Source organism: Mustela nigripes, chromosome 2 (genome assembly GCF_022355385.1).
Source record: "Mustela nigripes isolate SB6536 chromosome 2, MUSNIG.SB6536, whole genome shotgun sequence".
NCBI classification, from domain to species: Eukaryota; Metazoa; Chordata; class Mammalia; order Carnivora; family Mustelidae; genus Mustela; species Mustela nigripes.
This window is the reverse complement of record NC_081558.1, coordinates 134,191,895-134,208,704: the sequence shown is the minus strand read 5'-3', so window position 1 is coordinate 134,208,704 and position 16,810 is coordinate 134,191,895. Positions and strand designations below refer to the sequence as shown.

Below are 16,810 nucleotides of genomic sequence, written 5' to 3'. Positions count from 1 at the left end.
CAAATGCACATAAAATAGCAAAATAAGTTTATTAAAATATATTTTGTTATACATAAAACTTAGAAATATTGAGATTATATACTTTAAGTTTTACAGTTTCATCCTCCTGATAAGAATTATAAAACAGAAAAGCATGTATTAAGAATCAATAATTTGTATTCTTGACTATATTCATACACACTACATAAAATTCAGTTTTGTCTAAGAACTGGCAACTTAACAAAACAATGTCAAACCTAAAATGTGTTAATAATAAGTATATGGTCCCAATCTTTAGCTATATAAATAGATTCTTAGACATAAATTAGTCCTAATTGAATAAAAATCTTGGCTCAAGGTTTTGGTAGCATAACAGCAGAAACACTAAAAATATACTGTCCCTTATGCTAGCTGTATGGCCTTAGGCAAACCGCTTGCTTCTCATTGTTTCCTTATCTACAAAAAGAAGATAATACCTACTTCAGAAACCTGACATGAAGTGCTTGACACAAACAGCTAGAAATTTCAGTGCTTACTAATATGTGTATTCAAAAAAAGAGGCATTTTTGTATTGTGACCAACCAACTTCAATCTAAGTTACTGTGTTGTATTTATATTTTAATACCTTAATATTTAGCTCACCACCACCACCACCATTAATAACCTCCAAGTGTTCTTTGCCTCTGTGATTGTTAATTGTGCTATATATATATTCTGATTCTGGTCATGTATTTGACTTAATACAGCAGCCAGCCATCTTTGTATTGATATTCTCAGCAGATAAGACATTAGGAACATTTTAGAACTACAGCCATATTAACTCATAATTTATATGTAGTATAGGACCAGGAGCATTCCCCAAAATGACCTGAAAGTCTGAACTACATAGGGCTCCAAGGGAATGGATCTAAGAGCAACAGCCAATTTGGAATTTCTGGAAAATGATCTTTTACTTAACATTTTCATGAACAAAAGGGGCAAGCCAGAAGTCCTACCACAAGCACCACAATTCCAGTCCCTATTAACAATAAGGGAACTAATCAAAGGGATTTGACTAAATAGCCACACAGGCTCCCATTTAAGCAAAATTTAAGAAAGTTAAATTATTGGTACTTTGATAATAGCATTAGCAAATAGCACAAAAAGACCATTTTTTAAGACAAATAGAGTTAGCATGATGCCACCTAAATCTAATGATGGAAGTTATCAACAATATACAATGCTAGTAACATGTTTTGAGTTTTTATCCAAGAACAGATTTGACTGGCAAGACTAAAGCACTAACCAAAACGTTAAATTTACACAAACCACAGAATAAAATAGAACCATTATTTGAAAAAGTTCACTGCTTGTTCCCTAACAATGTATTTCCAAAAGCCATAGCTTTGTCAGGAATGAAGGTTGATAAACATTCTAGGGCTCTTAAGTCTATCTTAAAATACATTAATGTTATCAGGTAATCAGATATATTTGATCAAAAATATCCTTAATGTAAACAATCCCTTATCACTTAGACTTTGCTACTTGAATTTAATACCTCTACTCAACATCTTTATTTGGCCAAAGGCTTTAAGCCACATCAAAATAAAGGCCTTTACACTTTAAGGATTTTTTTATCTAAAAACTATTTTTACATAAGTGCAACACTATCCACTGCAGTAACAGAATGCTAAAAGACAAAAAAAAGCTAAAAGACAGTATTGATACAGGAGTATTTCAGTGCCACAACAATAATACCAACCTCAAGCAAATAAAATGGGATAATATATTAAATCAAGTAAACTAGATATTCTGGTTAAGACACCTTATGTATCATTTCTGACAAATTTCTAGCTAAGCAGCATGGATGGTTTAACATATTTCTATATTTGCTGTAAATCTGATAGTTTACTTTGTTATTTGTCCATCCTACCCTATATCTCCCTTTAGCAATGGCTATTAGTCGGCTCTACAGAATAAGCCTACTTAAACAATTCAGATTTGAATTTTCAATGAGAAACTATTTTCCACATGAATTCCTTCAGTAAATATAAAGTGTGACATAGCATATTCTTTAAATCATGCAGATTGTTAGATAAACTTTGGTAAACAGATAAAGAAACTTCAGAAAAACATATTGAAGTGATTTCATTTAAGAAGGTTATTATGTGTTGGTTAAAAAAGAGGATCAACATCAGGATCACTGAAATTAAAGTAACTATAACAATGTTTAAAATCTTAAAAAATTCAACTTCTTTCTCATCTTTATCAGGCCAGGAACATGGCATCCTCTTTGAAGAAATTTTCATTTCAGGAATGAGAAGTTTCTTAATTTGTCCAATTTCTGTTCTGCTCCAATCTTCTTTCAATATTTGGCTTACTCGAGGATAAATTTCAACAGGTTGGACCTCAGGAAGTGGTCTTTGTTTCAAAATCTGCACATGTTGGCGGATATCATCAACTTTTTCAAGAAATTTAAGTGGAGACTCCTCCTGTAAAGATGCTGTCAGTGTCATCAATTCAAGTTGCTGCTCTCTTATTTCTTTCATTCTTTCAATTTGTGGAGTATATTCTTGATTAATCAGATTGCTAACATCACAGAGAGCAGCTAGGAAAATTTTTTTTTTCTGTTCTAATACATCACTAAGCTCTTTAAAATACTGGAGAACAACTTCCTTATCACTTTGGACCATTTTTTCTGAATGAGATTTCTGTTCTTCCAGCTTTTCGATAAGTTGAGTAAGATCTGTCCAGTGTGTGTCGGTTAACTGTTCAAGTAGTTTCTGAGGCGTGTCCTTTTCTTTCAGATAAGCACTTTGAAGATCATCAATGGGATGACCATGATGTTGACCTATGGTAAGGCAATGACCACAAACTAGTTTTTTATCTAGGAGACAGTAAACATTTAATGGTTGTCTGTAATGTTCAGGACAGGTGACAATATCTGGATGGTCTTCTTGCTGATACTTTTCAATAATAGCCCTTAATGCAAAATTTACAGGTAAAGATTCAATACCAGTTGGAGCAATTTCAATAATACTTCTGCAATTGGGGCACTTGAGTGGAATTCGTAAAGGTCTCCATATATAAAAGTTCCCAGATGCCTGAAGAACGTTTTCCAAGCAATTTCTACAAAATGTATGAGAGCATGGTAGTACACGAGGATCTTCAAAAATACTGTAACAAATGGGACATGTTAACTCGTCCTCAAAATTGTGCATTTCCTGTCAAGAGAAAAAACTATTTTAAGCCTCCATGTAACAAAACACTTGTACATACATTTCTAAGTAATACAATTCCTAATATATAGACATCATTTTTTAAGAGCTTAACTTTGGGACTAAAATCATACTAAACAATTCTAATTTGTAGTAAATATTTCAAATTAAAGTTATTTAAGTTTGCATCTATGCAAAAGTAAAATTAAGTATTCTGTTGAAGTCTACTCAATGATAACCTGTGCAACTTCTTACATTTTAAGTGCTAAAATCTAAGCTATGCACAAGAATTGAAGTCCTAGCCACAGCAGACAAGAAAAAAGAAAAGGCATCTACATTGGTTAAAAGAAAAGGTAAAACTCACTATTTGCAGATGACAAGATACTTTATACAGAAAACCCTAAAGACCACCAACAAACTGTTAGAAATAAATGAAGAGTCAGTCAAGTTGCAGTATACAAATTAATCTGTTGCATTTCTATACATTCAACAGTAGCAGGAAGAAATTAACAACTACATTTACCAAAATAAAATACCTAGGAAGAAATCAAGAAGGTGAAAGACCTGTACTCTGAAAACTATTCAACACTGATGGAAGAAACTGAAGATAACATAAACAGGTTGAAAAATACACCATAGTCTGGATTGGAAGAACATTGTCAAAATGTCTATACTACCTAAAGCAATCTATAAATTCACAGTAATCTCTTACAAAATACCAGGAAGTATTTTTCATAGAACTGGAATATGCCTAAAAGACCCTGAATAGCCAAAGCAAATCTTGATAAAGAACAACAAAGGTGGTTCTTTAGGGAGGTACCACAATCCCAGATTTCAAACTATCCTACAAAGCTGCAGTAGTCAAAACAGTATGGTACTGGTACAAAAACACAGATCAATGAACAGGATAGCCCAGAAAGAAACCCACGTACATGGGCAATCTCTGAAAAAGACAAGAATATATAATGAGGAAAAGATAACTTTAATGATGCTGGGAAAAATGAACAGCTCTATGTTAAAGACAAACTGGACCAATTTCTTTACACCATATACAAAAATAAACTCAAGTGGATTAAAGTCCAAAATGTAAAACCAGAAAACTCCATAAAGAAAACATAGAAAATAATCTCTGGGACATTGGCCTTGGCAACATTTTTCTAGATATGTCTCCTTAAGCAAGGGAAATGAAGTAAACTGGAACTACACCAAAATTGAAAGTTTCTGCCCAACAAATGAAAAGGCAATGAGTGGTTATTTGTAAATGATACCTGATAAGGGGTTAATATCCAAAATATATAAGGAACCTGTACAACCCAACACCCAAAAATGGGCAGAGGACCGGAATAAACCGTTTTCCAAAGACATACAGATGACCAACAGATCCGACACAATGCTCATCAGTGATCAGGGAAACACACACCAAAACCATGAGACACCACCTTAGGTTTGTCAGAATGGCTAGTATCAGACAAGAAAAATGAGTGTTGGCAAGGATGTGGGGGAAAAGGGAACCCTGCACTGTTGGTGGAGTGTGAATTGGTGCAACCACTGGAAAACAGTATGGAGGTTCCTCAAAAAACTAAAAATCAAAATCCCATATAACCCAGTAATTGCACTACTAGATATTTAACCAACAAAGATAACACTAATTCCAAAAGACGTATGCACCCCATATTCACTGCAATAGCCAAGATATGGAGGCAATAACAAGTGTCCTTCAAAAATGAACGGATGAGATCGTGTGTGTGTGTGTGTGTGTGTGTGTGTGAGAGAGAGAGAGAGAGATAAATATAGACACAATGGAGTAATCAGCCATAGAAAAATGAGATCTTGTCATCTCCAATAACATGGATGGACCTGGAGGGTATTATGCTAACAGAAAAAAGACTAATACCATATATGTGGAATCTAAACAAATGAGCGGGGGCACCTAGGTGTCTCGGTTGACTGAGTGTCCAGCTCTTGGTTTCAGCTCAGGTCATGATCTCAGGGTTGTGGGATCGAGTCCCGTATGGGGGCTCCTTGCTCTGCAGTTTGCTTAAGATTCTCTACCTTTTCTTCTGCCCCTTCCCCAGCTCGTGCTCTCACTCTCATTCTAAATAAGTTAAATCTTTAAAAAAAATAAATAAATAAATGTGCAAACAAAAACACCAAAACAGACCCCAAAATACGGAGAACAAAAGTGGTTGTGGGGCAGAGGGTGGATGGGGATGGTGAAATAGGTGAAGGCGATAGGAAGGTTCTGGCTTCCAGTTATGGGATAAGGCACAACATTGGGAAATACAGTCAGTGGTATTTTAACAGCTCAGTATAGTGACATGGTGGCTAAAATTCTGTGAGCATAACAAATATAGAGTTGCTGAAACTGTCATGCACATGAAACTAATGAATGTACATCATTTGTACTTGAAAATAAGTTGGGGTTTTTTGTTTTTTTGTTTTTTTTTTAAGATTTTACTTACTTGCCAGAGAGAGAGCACAAGCAGGGGGTGAGGCAGGCAGAGGGAGAAGCAGGCTCCCTACTGGGCAAGGAGCCCGATGTGGGACTTAATCCCAGGACCTCAGGATCATGACCTGAGTTAAATACAGACTCTCAACCAACTGAGCCACCCAGGTGTCCCATGAAATTTTTTTTAATTGTGCAAAAATAGGCAAGATCAAACATTCCTACTAAATAACAGATTGGGATTAGCAAAATTATGTTATTAATTCAAAAGAATTCATATTCTCAGGGCTCCTGGGAGGCTCCATGGGTTAAAGCCTCTGCCTTCGGCTCAGGTCATGATCCCAGGACCCTGGGATCAAGCCCCACATTGGGCTCTCTCTCTGCTCAGCAGGGAGCCTGCTTCCCTTCCTCTCTCTCTGCCTGTCTCTCTGCCTACTTGTGATCTCCATCTGTCAAATAAATAAAATCTTAAAAAAAAAAAAAAGAATTCATATTCCCAATTGGCTCAACCATAGTTCCTAAGGCAAGGTATTAAATTTCTCTAATAACAGTTACTATAAATTTCTTAGCTTCTTCAATTGAAATACTAGTATGCTTAAAGTTCAGAATCAGCACAGTTTACTACTGCAAAGTAATACTTTCAATTTGGAAGGGAAAAACATTTTTTAATTAGTCCTTCCAATAAAAACTAGTTTTAAAGATGAACTATTAATTGGGCTTAACTATGAATTACTGACTAGTAGAGCGTTAGTGGTAAGAACATCATTAGTCCTCTTTTCCTTAATGAAAGAAACCCAGAAATAATAATTTGACCTCTTGGCAAGATATTTTTGACATTTCCAACAACAAAAGCCTGACAGTTTTGTACCCTACCTTATCTTACAGTCTTAGTTTGTACCTATCCTCAATGCAAGCCACAATCTTCAGGAATTAAACTTAGCCATGGTAGAGAAAAATCAAATTACACCATCACTTAGAGAAACTTGAGAGCAAAACAAAAAACCCAAGTCCCATTCACGTAAATCATCCTCTATAAAACTAACTTTTAAGATGAAAAGTTTGAGAAGATATCTACAAATAATTGTGTACTTTTATTAACTATTGAAAACCTCTTTAGGGGCGCCTGGGTGGCTCAGTGGGCTAAAGCCTCTGCCTTCGGCCCAGGTCAATGATCCCAGGATCCTGGGATCGAGCCCCACATCGGGCTCTCTGCTCGGCAGGGAGCCTGCTTCCTCCTCTCTCTCTGCCTGCCTCTCTCCCTACTTGTGATCTCTGTCAAAGAAATAAATAAAAATCTTTAAAAAAAAAAAACAACCCTCTTTAGACTTTTTGGCTCTATGCTCCTTCACATTTTCAAAATCAATCTCTTATTCAAGTCTCAAATTGGGCTCTGCCTCCTCCCCAAATAAGGTCTCTTCTCAATCTCACTGAATGCTGTACTGCCAATTTACAGCACTTAACCAGAGTTAAGAGATTTTTGTCAAATTTCCCTATATATTAGAGGATGTAAGCCTGTAGTAAGGGCAGGAGTTGTGTCTAAACAGAACTTTAAGCATTCACTACATGTATTCACTAAACACAGTAGGGATTCACTCACTGATTGAATAAATACTACCCCTTAAGAAACCAATATTAAGGGGCACCTGTGTGGCTCAGTGGGTTAAAGCCTCTGCCTTTGGCTCAAGTCATGATCCCAGGGTACTGGGATCGAGCCCTGCATCGGGCTCTCTGCTCTGTGGGGGTCCTGCTTCCTCCTCTCTCTCTGCCTGCCTCTCTGCCTACTTGTGATCACTGTCAAATGAATAAATAAAATCTTTAAAAAAAAAAAAGAAAAGAAACCAACATTAATATCAGATCTTTGTTTTGTTTTTTTAAGATTTTTATTTATTTACTTGATAGACAGAGATCACAAGTAGGCAGAGAGGCAGGCAGAGAGAGAGGGGGATGCAGGCTCCCCGCTGAGCAGGAGAGCCCGTTGTGGGGCTCGATCCCAGGACCCTGAGATCATGACCTGAGCCGAAGGCAGAGGCCTAAACCACTGAGCCACCCAGGCGCCCCCAGTTTTTTGTTTTTTAAACAGCAAAATCTCTACTTTTGTTTCAGAAAAGCTGTAACAGGACAATCTATCAAAAAATATTCCATTCAGATTGACAATATTCAGAACCCTAATGAGCCAAGACGTATCACACAGATACTAAGCCTGAACTGTGAAGCATTCCAGGAAACTAAAGTAACTGAGCGACAGTACAGATGATGACATTCAGTGCAAGAGAATGCAGGCTGGGAAGATTTCTTTTTTTTTTTTTTTAAGATTTTATTTATTTATTTGACAGACAGAGATCACAGGTAGGCAGAGAGGCAGGCAGAGAGAGAGGAGGAAGCAGGCTTCCTGCTGAGCAGAGAGCCTGATGCGGGGCTTGATCCCAGGACCCTGAGATCATGACCTGAGCCAAAGGCAGAGGCTTTAACCCACTGAGCCACCCAGGCGCCCCGCTGGGAAGATTTCTTGACTTTCCCCTATATCTACAGAGAGCTCTATAATCACACAAAACCACCCATGAAAAACAAACATGTTTCTCAGAGGATTTTAGTGATGTCAGAATTCATAATGAAGGAAAAAACAAAACAGCACTTTACAGGGCACCTGGATTGCTCAATGGGTTAAGCCTCTGCCTTCAGCTCAGGTCCTGATATCAGGGTCCTGGGATCCAGCCCCCGCATCAGGTGCTCTGCTCAGCAGGGAGCCTCCTTTCTCCTTTCTCTCTGCATGCCTCTCTGCCTACTTGTAATCTCTGTCAAATAAATAAATAAAATCTTTAAAAAAAAAAAAAAACAGCACTTTGCAGTGAAAAAATAACTGAGCAGTGGACATATATTCAACTTAGAATTAATATTAGAGCTATTTAATATTTAAAAGTGCCAAAATTAGGACTAAAACAGAATCAAACCTTTCCCTCTAAAGTCATATTTGACAAAACTCTAGAAAATATTTTTCCCTCAGAACCCATTTAGGGACCTTCCCCGTAAGAGCTCAACTTTGTTTACAATTAAGATATTTACCACAATATTGAAAGAAAATGCCATCTCCTGGGCTCATATAAAATAAAAAGCAAATACGGTCTCAAAAGTTAACTTTCAAAGTATATAAACATTTTTTTAAAATGTAATTAGAAGTTTGCAGATAACTGGGTACCTGGGTGGCTCAGTCAGTTAAGTCACTACCTTTGGCTCAGGTCATGATCCCAGGGTCCTGAGATCAAGTCCCGCACTGGGCTCCTTGCTCAGCGGGAAGCCTGCTTCTCTTTCTCCTCTGTCTGCCACTCTGCCTGTTTGTGCTCTCTTTCTCTCTCTCTGACAAATAACTAAATAAATCTTTAAAAAAGAAGTTTGTAGATAACCTAAAGATACAGAAATAAAATCCTACTCTTGGACGACCCTCTTCTTGCTGAGCTATTTAAAACTGATTTTAGGGGAGCCTGGGTGGCTCAATGGGTTAAAGCCTCTGCCCTCGGCTCAGGTCATCCTGGGATCGAGCCCCACATCAGGCTCTCTGCTCTGCAGGGAGCCTGCTTCCTCCCCCCCAACCCTCTCTCTCTGCCTGCCTCTCTGCCTACTTGTGATTTCTGTCAAATAAATAAAATCTTAAAAAAAAGAAAAAAAAAACCTGATTTTAGGCAATACATTTATGAACAGTCAGAACTGTTTAAACAGAAGCAGGCCTAGATGAAAACAACTCTGTAAGGTCAGCAACTTTCTGACTCTGAGAATCAGAAAGTATAGGTCGCTATCATGCTTAGAAACTAGTTCTTCAGAAACCAGCATGAAATTTCATGCCCCAGAAGTTTTCTATATCCAGGTCAGACTTCTGAGGGGGAAAAAAAGGGGCAAAAACTTTACCTATGTTTATTTTCAAGGATGAGTATCTTGGATTTAGCCATGTTGTATGTAAAATAACAACACTGGAAAATAGAAGGCAGTGAAGCAATGCCCTTAATATTCCAGGAAAAAATGGCTTCCAACCTAAAATTCTATACCCAGAAGAATAAATTTTGGAAAAGAAAAGCAAGAATTCTCACCGGGTTAATGGTGAAATTAAATCCAGGACAACTGTGGAGCAAGCCTAGAGAACAAGTAGTCTGGGAAAAAAAGATCCGAAAGGAATGTCTTTGAGAAATAGAACTGACAATATTTCAAGAAGTGTCTGAACATATTAAGAGGTGATGACAAAACTAAAGTTTGGGAAAAGTGATAGAACCATGAAATGGGAGGAAATATATGGCTCTCTTATATTAGTGTAATATTAAATATTGACTTTACCAAAAAACATGACTTATGGACTGAATGCCTGTGTCCCCCTAAAATTCATGTTGAGATCCTACCGGTTAATGAGATGGTATTAGTAAGTAGAGCCTTTGGGAGATGAGGTCATGAGGGCAGAGAGCCCTCATGAACCAATTTGTGCCCTTAGAGGAGACAGGATGGTGTGCTCCCTCTCCTCAGCTCTCCACCACGTAAGGACAACAGCATTAAGAGGGCCATCTGCAACCCAGGAAGGGAGTATTTGTTTGTTTTTAAAGATTTATTTGTTTAACAGATAGCAATAGAGGGAACACAAGCCAAGGTTGGGGGGAGTGGGAGAGGGAGAAGCAGACTTCCTGCAGAGCAGGGAGCCTGACACAGGGCTCGGGGCTCAGTCCCAGGACCCTGGAATCATGATGTGAGCTGAAGGCAGACACTTAACAACAAGCCACCCAGGTGCCCCAGGAAGGGAACTCTTACCAGAACCCAGCCATGCTGACATCCTGATCTTAGACGTCCCAACCTCCAGAACTACATGAAATCTATTGTTTAGGCCACTTAAGTTGATGGTATTTTTGTTATAACAGCCCAAACTAAGAAAATGACTATTATATTGGCTGGAGGGAATAAAGGAAGGAAACAGTGTTTGAGAACTAAATCTTAGGGGGACCGGGGTGGCTCAGTCGGTCAGTTAAGTGGCTGCCTTCGGCTCAGGTCATGATCCCAGGATCCTGGAATAGAGCCCCACATAGGGCTCTCTGCTCTGCAGGGGAGGCTGCTTCCCCCTCTCTCTCTGCCTGCCACTCTGCCTACTTGTGCCCTTTCTCTCTCTGTCAAATAAATTTTTAAAAAAACACCTAAGAACTAAATCTTAATCTTCCAGGAAGTCAAAAGTAAAAATTCAAGAAGTCACATTAAAAAATCTAGAAGCAGATACCAAAAATCTAGAAGCAGATACAAAAAGAAATCATTGAATGAGAGTGGTTGCTTCTGGAGAGCAGGAATCAGGAGTGGGAAGAGTGAGAGGACGGGCTACTCTTTTTCATTATTAACCTCAATACTGCTATTTTATTTTTAACTATTAACAGCTAACTAAAAACAAAATTTTAGACAGAGACAATCCTACAAGCAAGCATCCAGGCAAAAAACTAAGATATTTAAAAAAGGAAAATCAATGGTCTCAGAATTCTCTTCTGGGAAATTGTAATTTCCAAAAATGGCCACAACCATTATCTCCCACATACACTCCCCACAATGTGGCTTCAGTGGTACTCCCCCATCAAACGATGAAATCTCTTCTCCCCACAAAAAACCTGGGCAGGCCATGTGACTGCTTTGATCAACAGGATATAAAGTACAAGTGATGCTATGACCATTCTGGGTACAGCCCTTAATTAGCCTGGCAGGTTACTGTCCCAGACCCATGAATCAATAAGTAAAACAAAGTCCAGGCTACTCTGCTGGCAAGAGAGGAAAAGTAGAGAAGCAATGAGGTACCAGACATGTGAGTGAAAAAGTCATCATGAACACACAGCCAGCCAAGCCTTCGGGTATTTGTTACAGGGCAACACATAACCAGAACATCTCCAAAGCAACAAGGAATGCTAAGAAATCATATAGCGAGGTCCACAGGGTCTAGAAGGAAAAGGGTATGACCTAAGAATTCTGTACCCAGCCAAGATGTACTTTATTCATGCGAGACAAAAATACTTAGGAAAATCTATAGGGTTTAAAAAAAGAATTGTATAGGGCAGAGCTGAAGCTATATACTTTCATTACCAAACAAAAGGAATAGAAAAAGGATTCATCTAAAGGCAAAGAGAAAAAAAGGAAAACCGACCTAGGAAAAGCAGAACAAAAATAATAAAAATAAATGAAGAAAACAATGATTAACAAAATCGCTGGTACTGATAAACCCAAGAGCTGTCTTTAAATAAATAAGCCACTAGCTATCTGGAATAGGCAGCATCCAAGATGGCCTCCCAATGACCTCCACTTTCTAGTACTCATGTCCTTTTGTAATCCCTTTCCCTTGAGTGTAGATTGGACCTAGTGACTCTCTTCTTTTTTAAGATTTTATTTATTTATTTGAGAGAGGGAGAGAGCACAAGCAGGGGGAGCAGGAGAAGGAGATTCCCCACTCAGCAGGGTCCCAAAGCGGGGCTCAATCCCAGGACACAGGGATCATGACCTGAGCCGAGGGAAAACGTTTAACGGACTGAGCTACCCAGGGGACCCCCTTCTAAGAGAATACAGCAGAAGCAACCGGATATTACTTTCAAGGTTTTGTAATAAGACCATGGTTTCCATCAGGAATGACCTGGCTCTCTTCATCTCTCTTAGATCACTGTCACTGAGGGAGGAGAGATGCCATGTTGTGAGCAGACCAAAGTCCACTTGTTATGACCAGCCCTCAGTCTACAGCCCTCAGTCTAACAGCCCCCTAGAAACTGGAAGTCTGCTGATAAGTGGGCTTACTAGCAAGATACTTCAGGTCCAGTGAAATCCTGCAATGACTGCAGCCTCAGCCAACAACTTTGACTGCAACCTCATGAGAGAGACGCTGGGCTGGAGGCACTCAGCTAAGCTGCTCCTAGATTCCTGGCCCACAGAAACTGTATTTTAATATTTGTTCTTTTAAGCTGCTAAATATGGGGATAATTTGTTATGCAGCAATTGATTAATACACAAACCCATCAAGAGACAAAAGGAAGAAACAACAAATATACAAAGTCAGCATTGAAAAAAGGAAATAAACCAAAAATAGAAAAATCCAAAATCAGAATACCTTGCATAATTCTATGCTACTATATTTGGAAGAGTTACCAAAAATGAATTATTCTCTATATCAGTCCAAATACCAAACTGACCAGAGAATATATAAAACAAAATATGAGAGAAATTCACAAATTAGAAAAGTGCTATTCTGAAAAAAAGAAGGGACAAGCTTCTCTGGGGGAGCTCTTTCAAATTTTTAGGAGGCAATTTCCAGTTCAACTATTCTATAATACAAAGATGTAGAGTTTGCAAATTGTTTTGAAAGCAGTATAGCATGATTCCAAAACCTAATAAAAACTAAAATAGACTAATTTCAAAAATGGATACCAATATAAAAATCCTGAACACAATATTAGCAAAACCAAATCCAGAGTACAATGATCAAAATGAGATTCTTCCCAGAAATGTAAGTTCATTTAATAACTGAAAATTACTCAGGTCAATGGAGGCAAAACTTTTAATTGCAATAGATGTGGAAAGTGCATGTAATATAAAAACTAGTAAGCACCCCACAAAGACAAAGTAAAATGGGGCTAAAGGAAGAGGAGATGGAGAGTTATTGTTTAATTCTAGTCTGGGAAGATGGAAAAAGTTCTGGAGACAGATGGGTGCTGACAGTTGCACAACAATGTGAATGAACTTAATGACCCTCCACTGTACACTTACTGCGTATAATGGTAAATTTTTTCTCTTTCTCTCTCTCTCTTAAATAAATAAAATCATTTTTAAAAAATTAAAAAAAAGTCACCAAGAAATGAATATAAAAATAAATCTTTTCAGAAATTGAGGCTTAGGGCACCTGGGTGGCTCAGTAGGTTAAAGCCTCTGCTTTCGGCTCAGGTCATGATCTCAGGGTCCTGGGATCGAGCCCTGAATTGGGCTCTCTGCTCAGCAGGGAGCCTGCTTCCCCCTCTCTCTGCCTGCCTCTCTGCCTACTAGTGATCTCTCTCTGTCAAATAAATAAAGTCTTTGAAAAAAAAAAGAAAAGAAAGAAAGAAATTGAGGCTAAACCATCCACTTATAAAATTATTTCACAAAATTCTTGTGTTTTAGTGTCAAAAACAAATACACTTCTGAATTTCTAAACTTTTAAGGCATTCTCCATAAAGTGGATTTCCTACAGAGCCTCCATGATGCCTAACTAGAATGGTCAGTAGAAAGAGATTATGGAGAATTAAACAGTACAAAAAAAATCCATTCCCTTACACAGTATGTGTAAATGATTTTTTAAGTTTTAATTCACTAACAATGCCTCTTTCATCTCTAAACATGAATAGTAATAAAAATTCCATTATATTTTACAACCTCTGAAGCAAATTATGTTTACCACATTACAGAGTTTAAGTGACTTGCTCCAGAACTTATAGTGTGAGTCAGCTATAAGTCTGGGAAAATTCTGATTGGGTCTCACATCTCTGTGGCCCAAACTGATAACAAGGCACATTTTATGCAATTCAAGATTACTTCAGAAATACAATTGCCCATATACATAGGGCAAAATTTTAAAAATACATTTGTACATCTAAATATACAAAAATAATGGGGGGTAACCATAACCCTTTCAAATAAAAAAAAAAAATCCTATGGTCAGATATGACTTTAACTCTGCCCATTTGCATTGTTCTTGCATTTGACCATTTGACATCAATCTATTTCCCCAAACTAAAAAAGAAACTACTTATGTGATTTAACCAAGAACTGAAACGAGAAATTCAGGTTTTCATTGTTTTTCCCTCAGCACTTTTCACAGTGAGAGTATATTCAGCAATGTTTGCTGAAAGGCAATGTTAAAATTAACATGACCTAAAATCAAAATTTTCACCTTCCCCAACTAAATTATTGTAACTTACTTCAAAGGGTAGTTACATAGTCATCAAAAAAAAAGACAAATCAAGTATGTAAATGCATAGTTTTAATATCCAGGTAAGGAATAAATGCAACTTGCAGGTCTGTATGTCTAAAATGATACCATTTATTTAGATGTACACAAATTTCTGTAAAATTTCTGAAAAAGTACACAAAATTGACTATCTTTAAGGTACACATCAGATGAGGGAGCTGTTTTCACTTTATGCTCCTCCTAGATGGCTTGAATTTTATACACCAACATGTCTTTTTTCAGATTTAAAAATCTCAACTTCCACTTTAAATCATACACTCAAAAAAATTTACTGAGAATTTTGTATTCACTTAATCTTTCAGAGCTTACCTACTTTGCTGATCTTCTGGATTAGCGACTGAATATACTTTATCTTCTCCAACTTACTCAGTTTCTTGTATTCGTGTTCTAAAATTAAAAGAATTTTACCTTAATATTTTAGGTTTGCATTCTCAAAGAACAAATTAAATATGACATCACAGGAAAGGTTATTTCACTCCTCGACGTTTATCTCCCCTAAGCCTCATTGTGTTTTCATAAAAATAGTGAGAAATATCAACAGTTGGTGGTGCAGGAGAGGTATCACTTGTACACTGAAAATTCCAACAATCCTGTGACCAAATAAATGGTCACAAAGGATCTCTTTTTGTAGCGTCAAGTATCTTACGAGCACTTGAAAATGTTAGCCAACAATGATGATGACGGAGCAAACATTCATGCGCATTTAACTTCTTCACGTCAACTTGAAAACAAGAAACATCCACGGGAGCGTAAGATTTTGCCAGCTTAATATTATAAATACTGATTTAGGTTATCCCCACCAAGGCGTCTGTCTGTACCTGTCTCAGTTCTGCCATTTAAATGTTGCGGCGCCCTGGGTCAGTTTTTCCTAATGCCTCTCAGAACCGAGGTTTCACACCTGTAAAATGGGCACACCCACTATTAAGTCTTGTGAGAACCTCTCACAAAGGGCCGCAACATAACCGTACCCTTCCCTTTCTCCAAGGTTTACGGCAAATCTTTCCGAGCCTCCCCCCACCCCCCACAATGCACTTCCACCGCCCCCGCGCCCCCCGCCCGAAACCACGCGAGGCAGACCAGGTCCGTGGAGTCCCGCTCTTCTCACCCTCACCACCACACGCGGCCTGCTCCCAAACAGAAACTCAGCTCCGCACCCGAGGGTGAAAAACGAGGTTCCGCAACCTCCTCCTCTGGGACGAGAGAGAGTAAATGCAGGACCCGTGCCCACGCTCTCCATCACCAAGCCCCTAGACTCTCCCCCAACACACACACCCAGTACACCAGCCTGTGCTCACAAAGAAGACGGACCCCTCCAAGACGCTCCTTAGACTCACCGCGGGGAGTTTGAGACCAACCTACTCCACAGGCCAGAACAGCTGTACGGCCTCCACGCTCCGCGTCCCCGAGATGCTTGGCGTCCCCGCCCTCCTCCGCCCTGAGGGATTTCAGGTGCCCAGACGGGGCGGGGCCTCGCGGAGCCTCACGACGCAAGCGCAGTCTCCCGGCAACGTTCAACTGCGTAGCGTCCGCCAATGGGAAAGAGCGCGGGGCAGCCTTTCAAAAGTAAACGGCCGGCAGCGCCTTTGGAGGCGGACGCGTAACTGCCAGGGCCTGGCTCGAAGCCCCGGGCCAGCTTCCCGCACCTGCGCACTAGGCGCCGGCCCGCCTCTCGGAAGCTTCCGAGGCACGCGGCAGAAGGCGCTTCAGTGCGTGCGGGTGCTTCTGCAAACGGCGGTGCTAGGCCGGCCCACCTCCTGGGGAAGTGGGACGTGGTCCACCGCCCCGGGAGAGGTGGAGCCTGGCGGCGGCTGACGACCTCCGCAAGATTCTTAGGACTGTTTTTCACTTGGAGCTAATCTGGCACATTCTGATTCTAGACTTTAAAGTGCGGCGACTCCCATTATTACTAAACAGGCTTTCTGCAACGGGAGATCACCGGCCCGAGGGCACGCGACCCAGCAGGCACGCTCCGTCCTGCTCCAACTCCGCGTTTTCTTTGGTTCACGAAATCCGAACTTCTGGACCTACCAGAATACTTGACTCAGTGTGGGGGAGGGGGCTTCTGATGACAGTTTTCTTAAAGAGAACTCACTGTGTGACAGCCAGCGGCACCTTAGGACTCCTTTATAACTATCTCCCTCCTCTCCCTCCTCTCCCCCCTCCATTTCCCAACCTCGTGAAATTATCACTGAGAGATGACCACTGTTGCCC

At 39.4% G+C, this 16,810-nt stretch overlaps 1 protein-coding gene across 4 annotated transcripts; it reads right to left on the bottom strand.

Annotated features, from left to right (window-relative positions):
• Positions 1–10: 10 nt before the first annotated feature.
• Positions 11–16,067, bottom strand: TRIM59 (tripartite motif containing 59). Of its 4 annotated transcripts, none has more exons than XM_059391635.1 (5): positions 15,934–16,067; positions 15,705–15,789; positions 15,418–15,497; positions 14,909–14,986; positions 11–3,182 (listed from the first exon to the last, which is right to left on the bottom strand). In XM_059391635.1, the coding sequence occupies exon 5, from the start codon at positions 3,177–3,179 to the stop codon at positions 1,968–1,970; it is 1,212 nt and encodes a 403-aa protein (XP_059247618.1). In that variant the 5' UTR covers positions 3,180–3,182; positions 14,909–14,986; positions 15,418–15,497; positions 15,705–15,789; positions 15,934–16,067; the 3' UTR covers positions 11–1,967. The 4 variants fall into 4 exon arrangements, with proteins under 4 accessions (XP_059247618.1, XP_059247620.1, XP_059247617.1 ...); XM_059391637.1 differs by lacking the exon at positions 15,705–15,789 and adding an exon at positions 8,267–8,414; XM_059391634.1 differs by lacking the exon at positions 15,705–15,789.
• Positions 16,068–16,810: the final 743 nt, after the last annotated feature.

What these genes read in the sequence shown, in the direction of transcription:
- TRIM59 (XM_059391635.1), bottom strand. Translation starts at nt 3,179, where the DNA reads ATGCACAATTTTGAGGACGAGTTAACATGTCCCATTTGTTACAGTATT.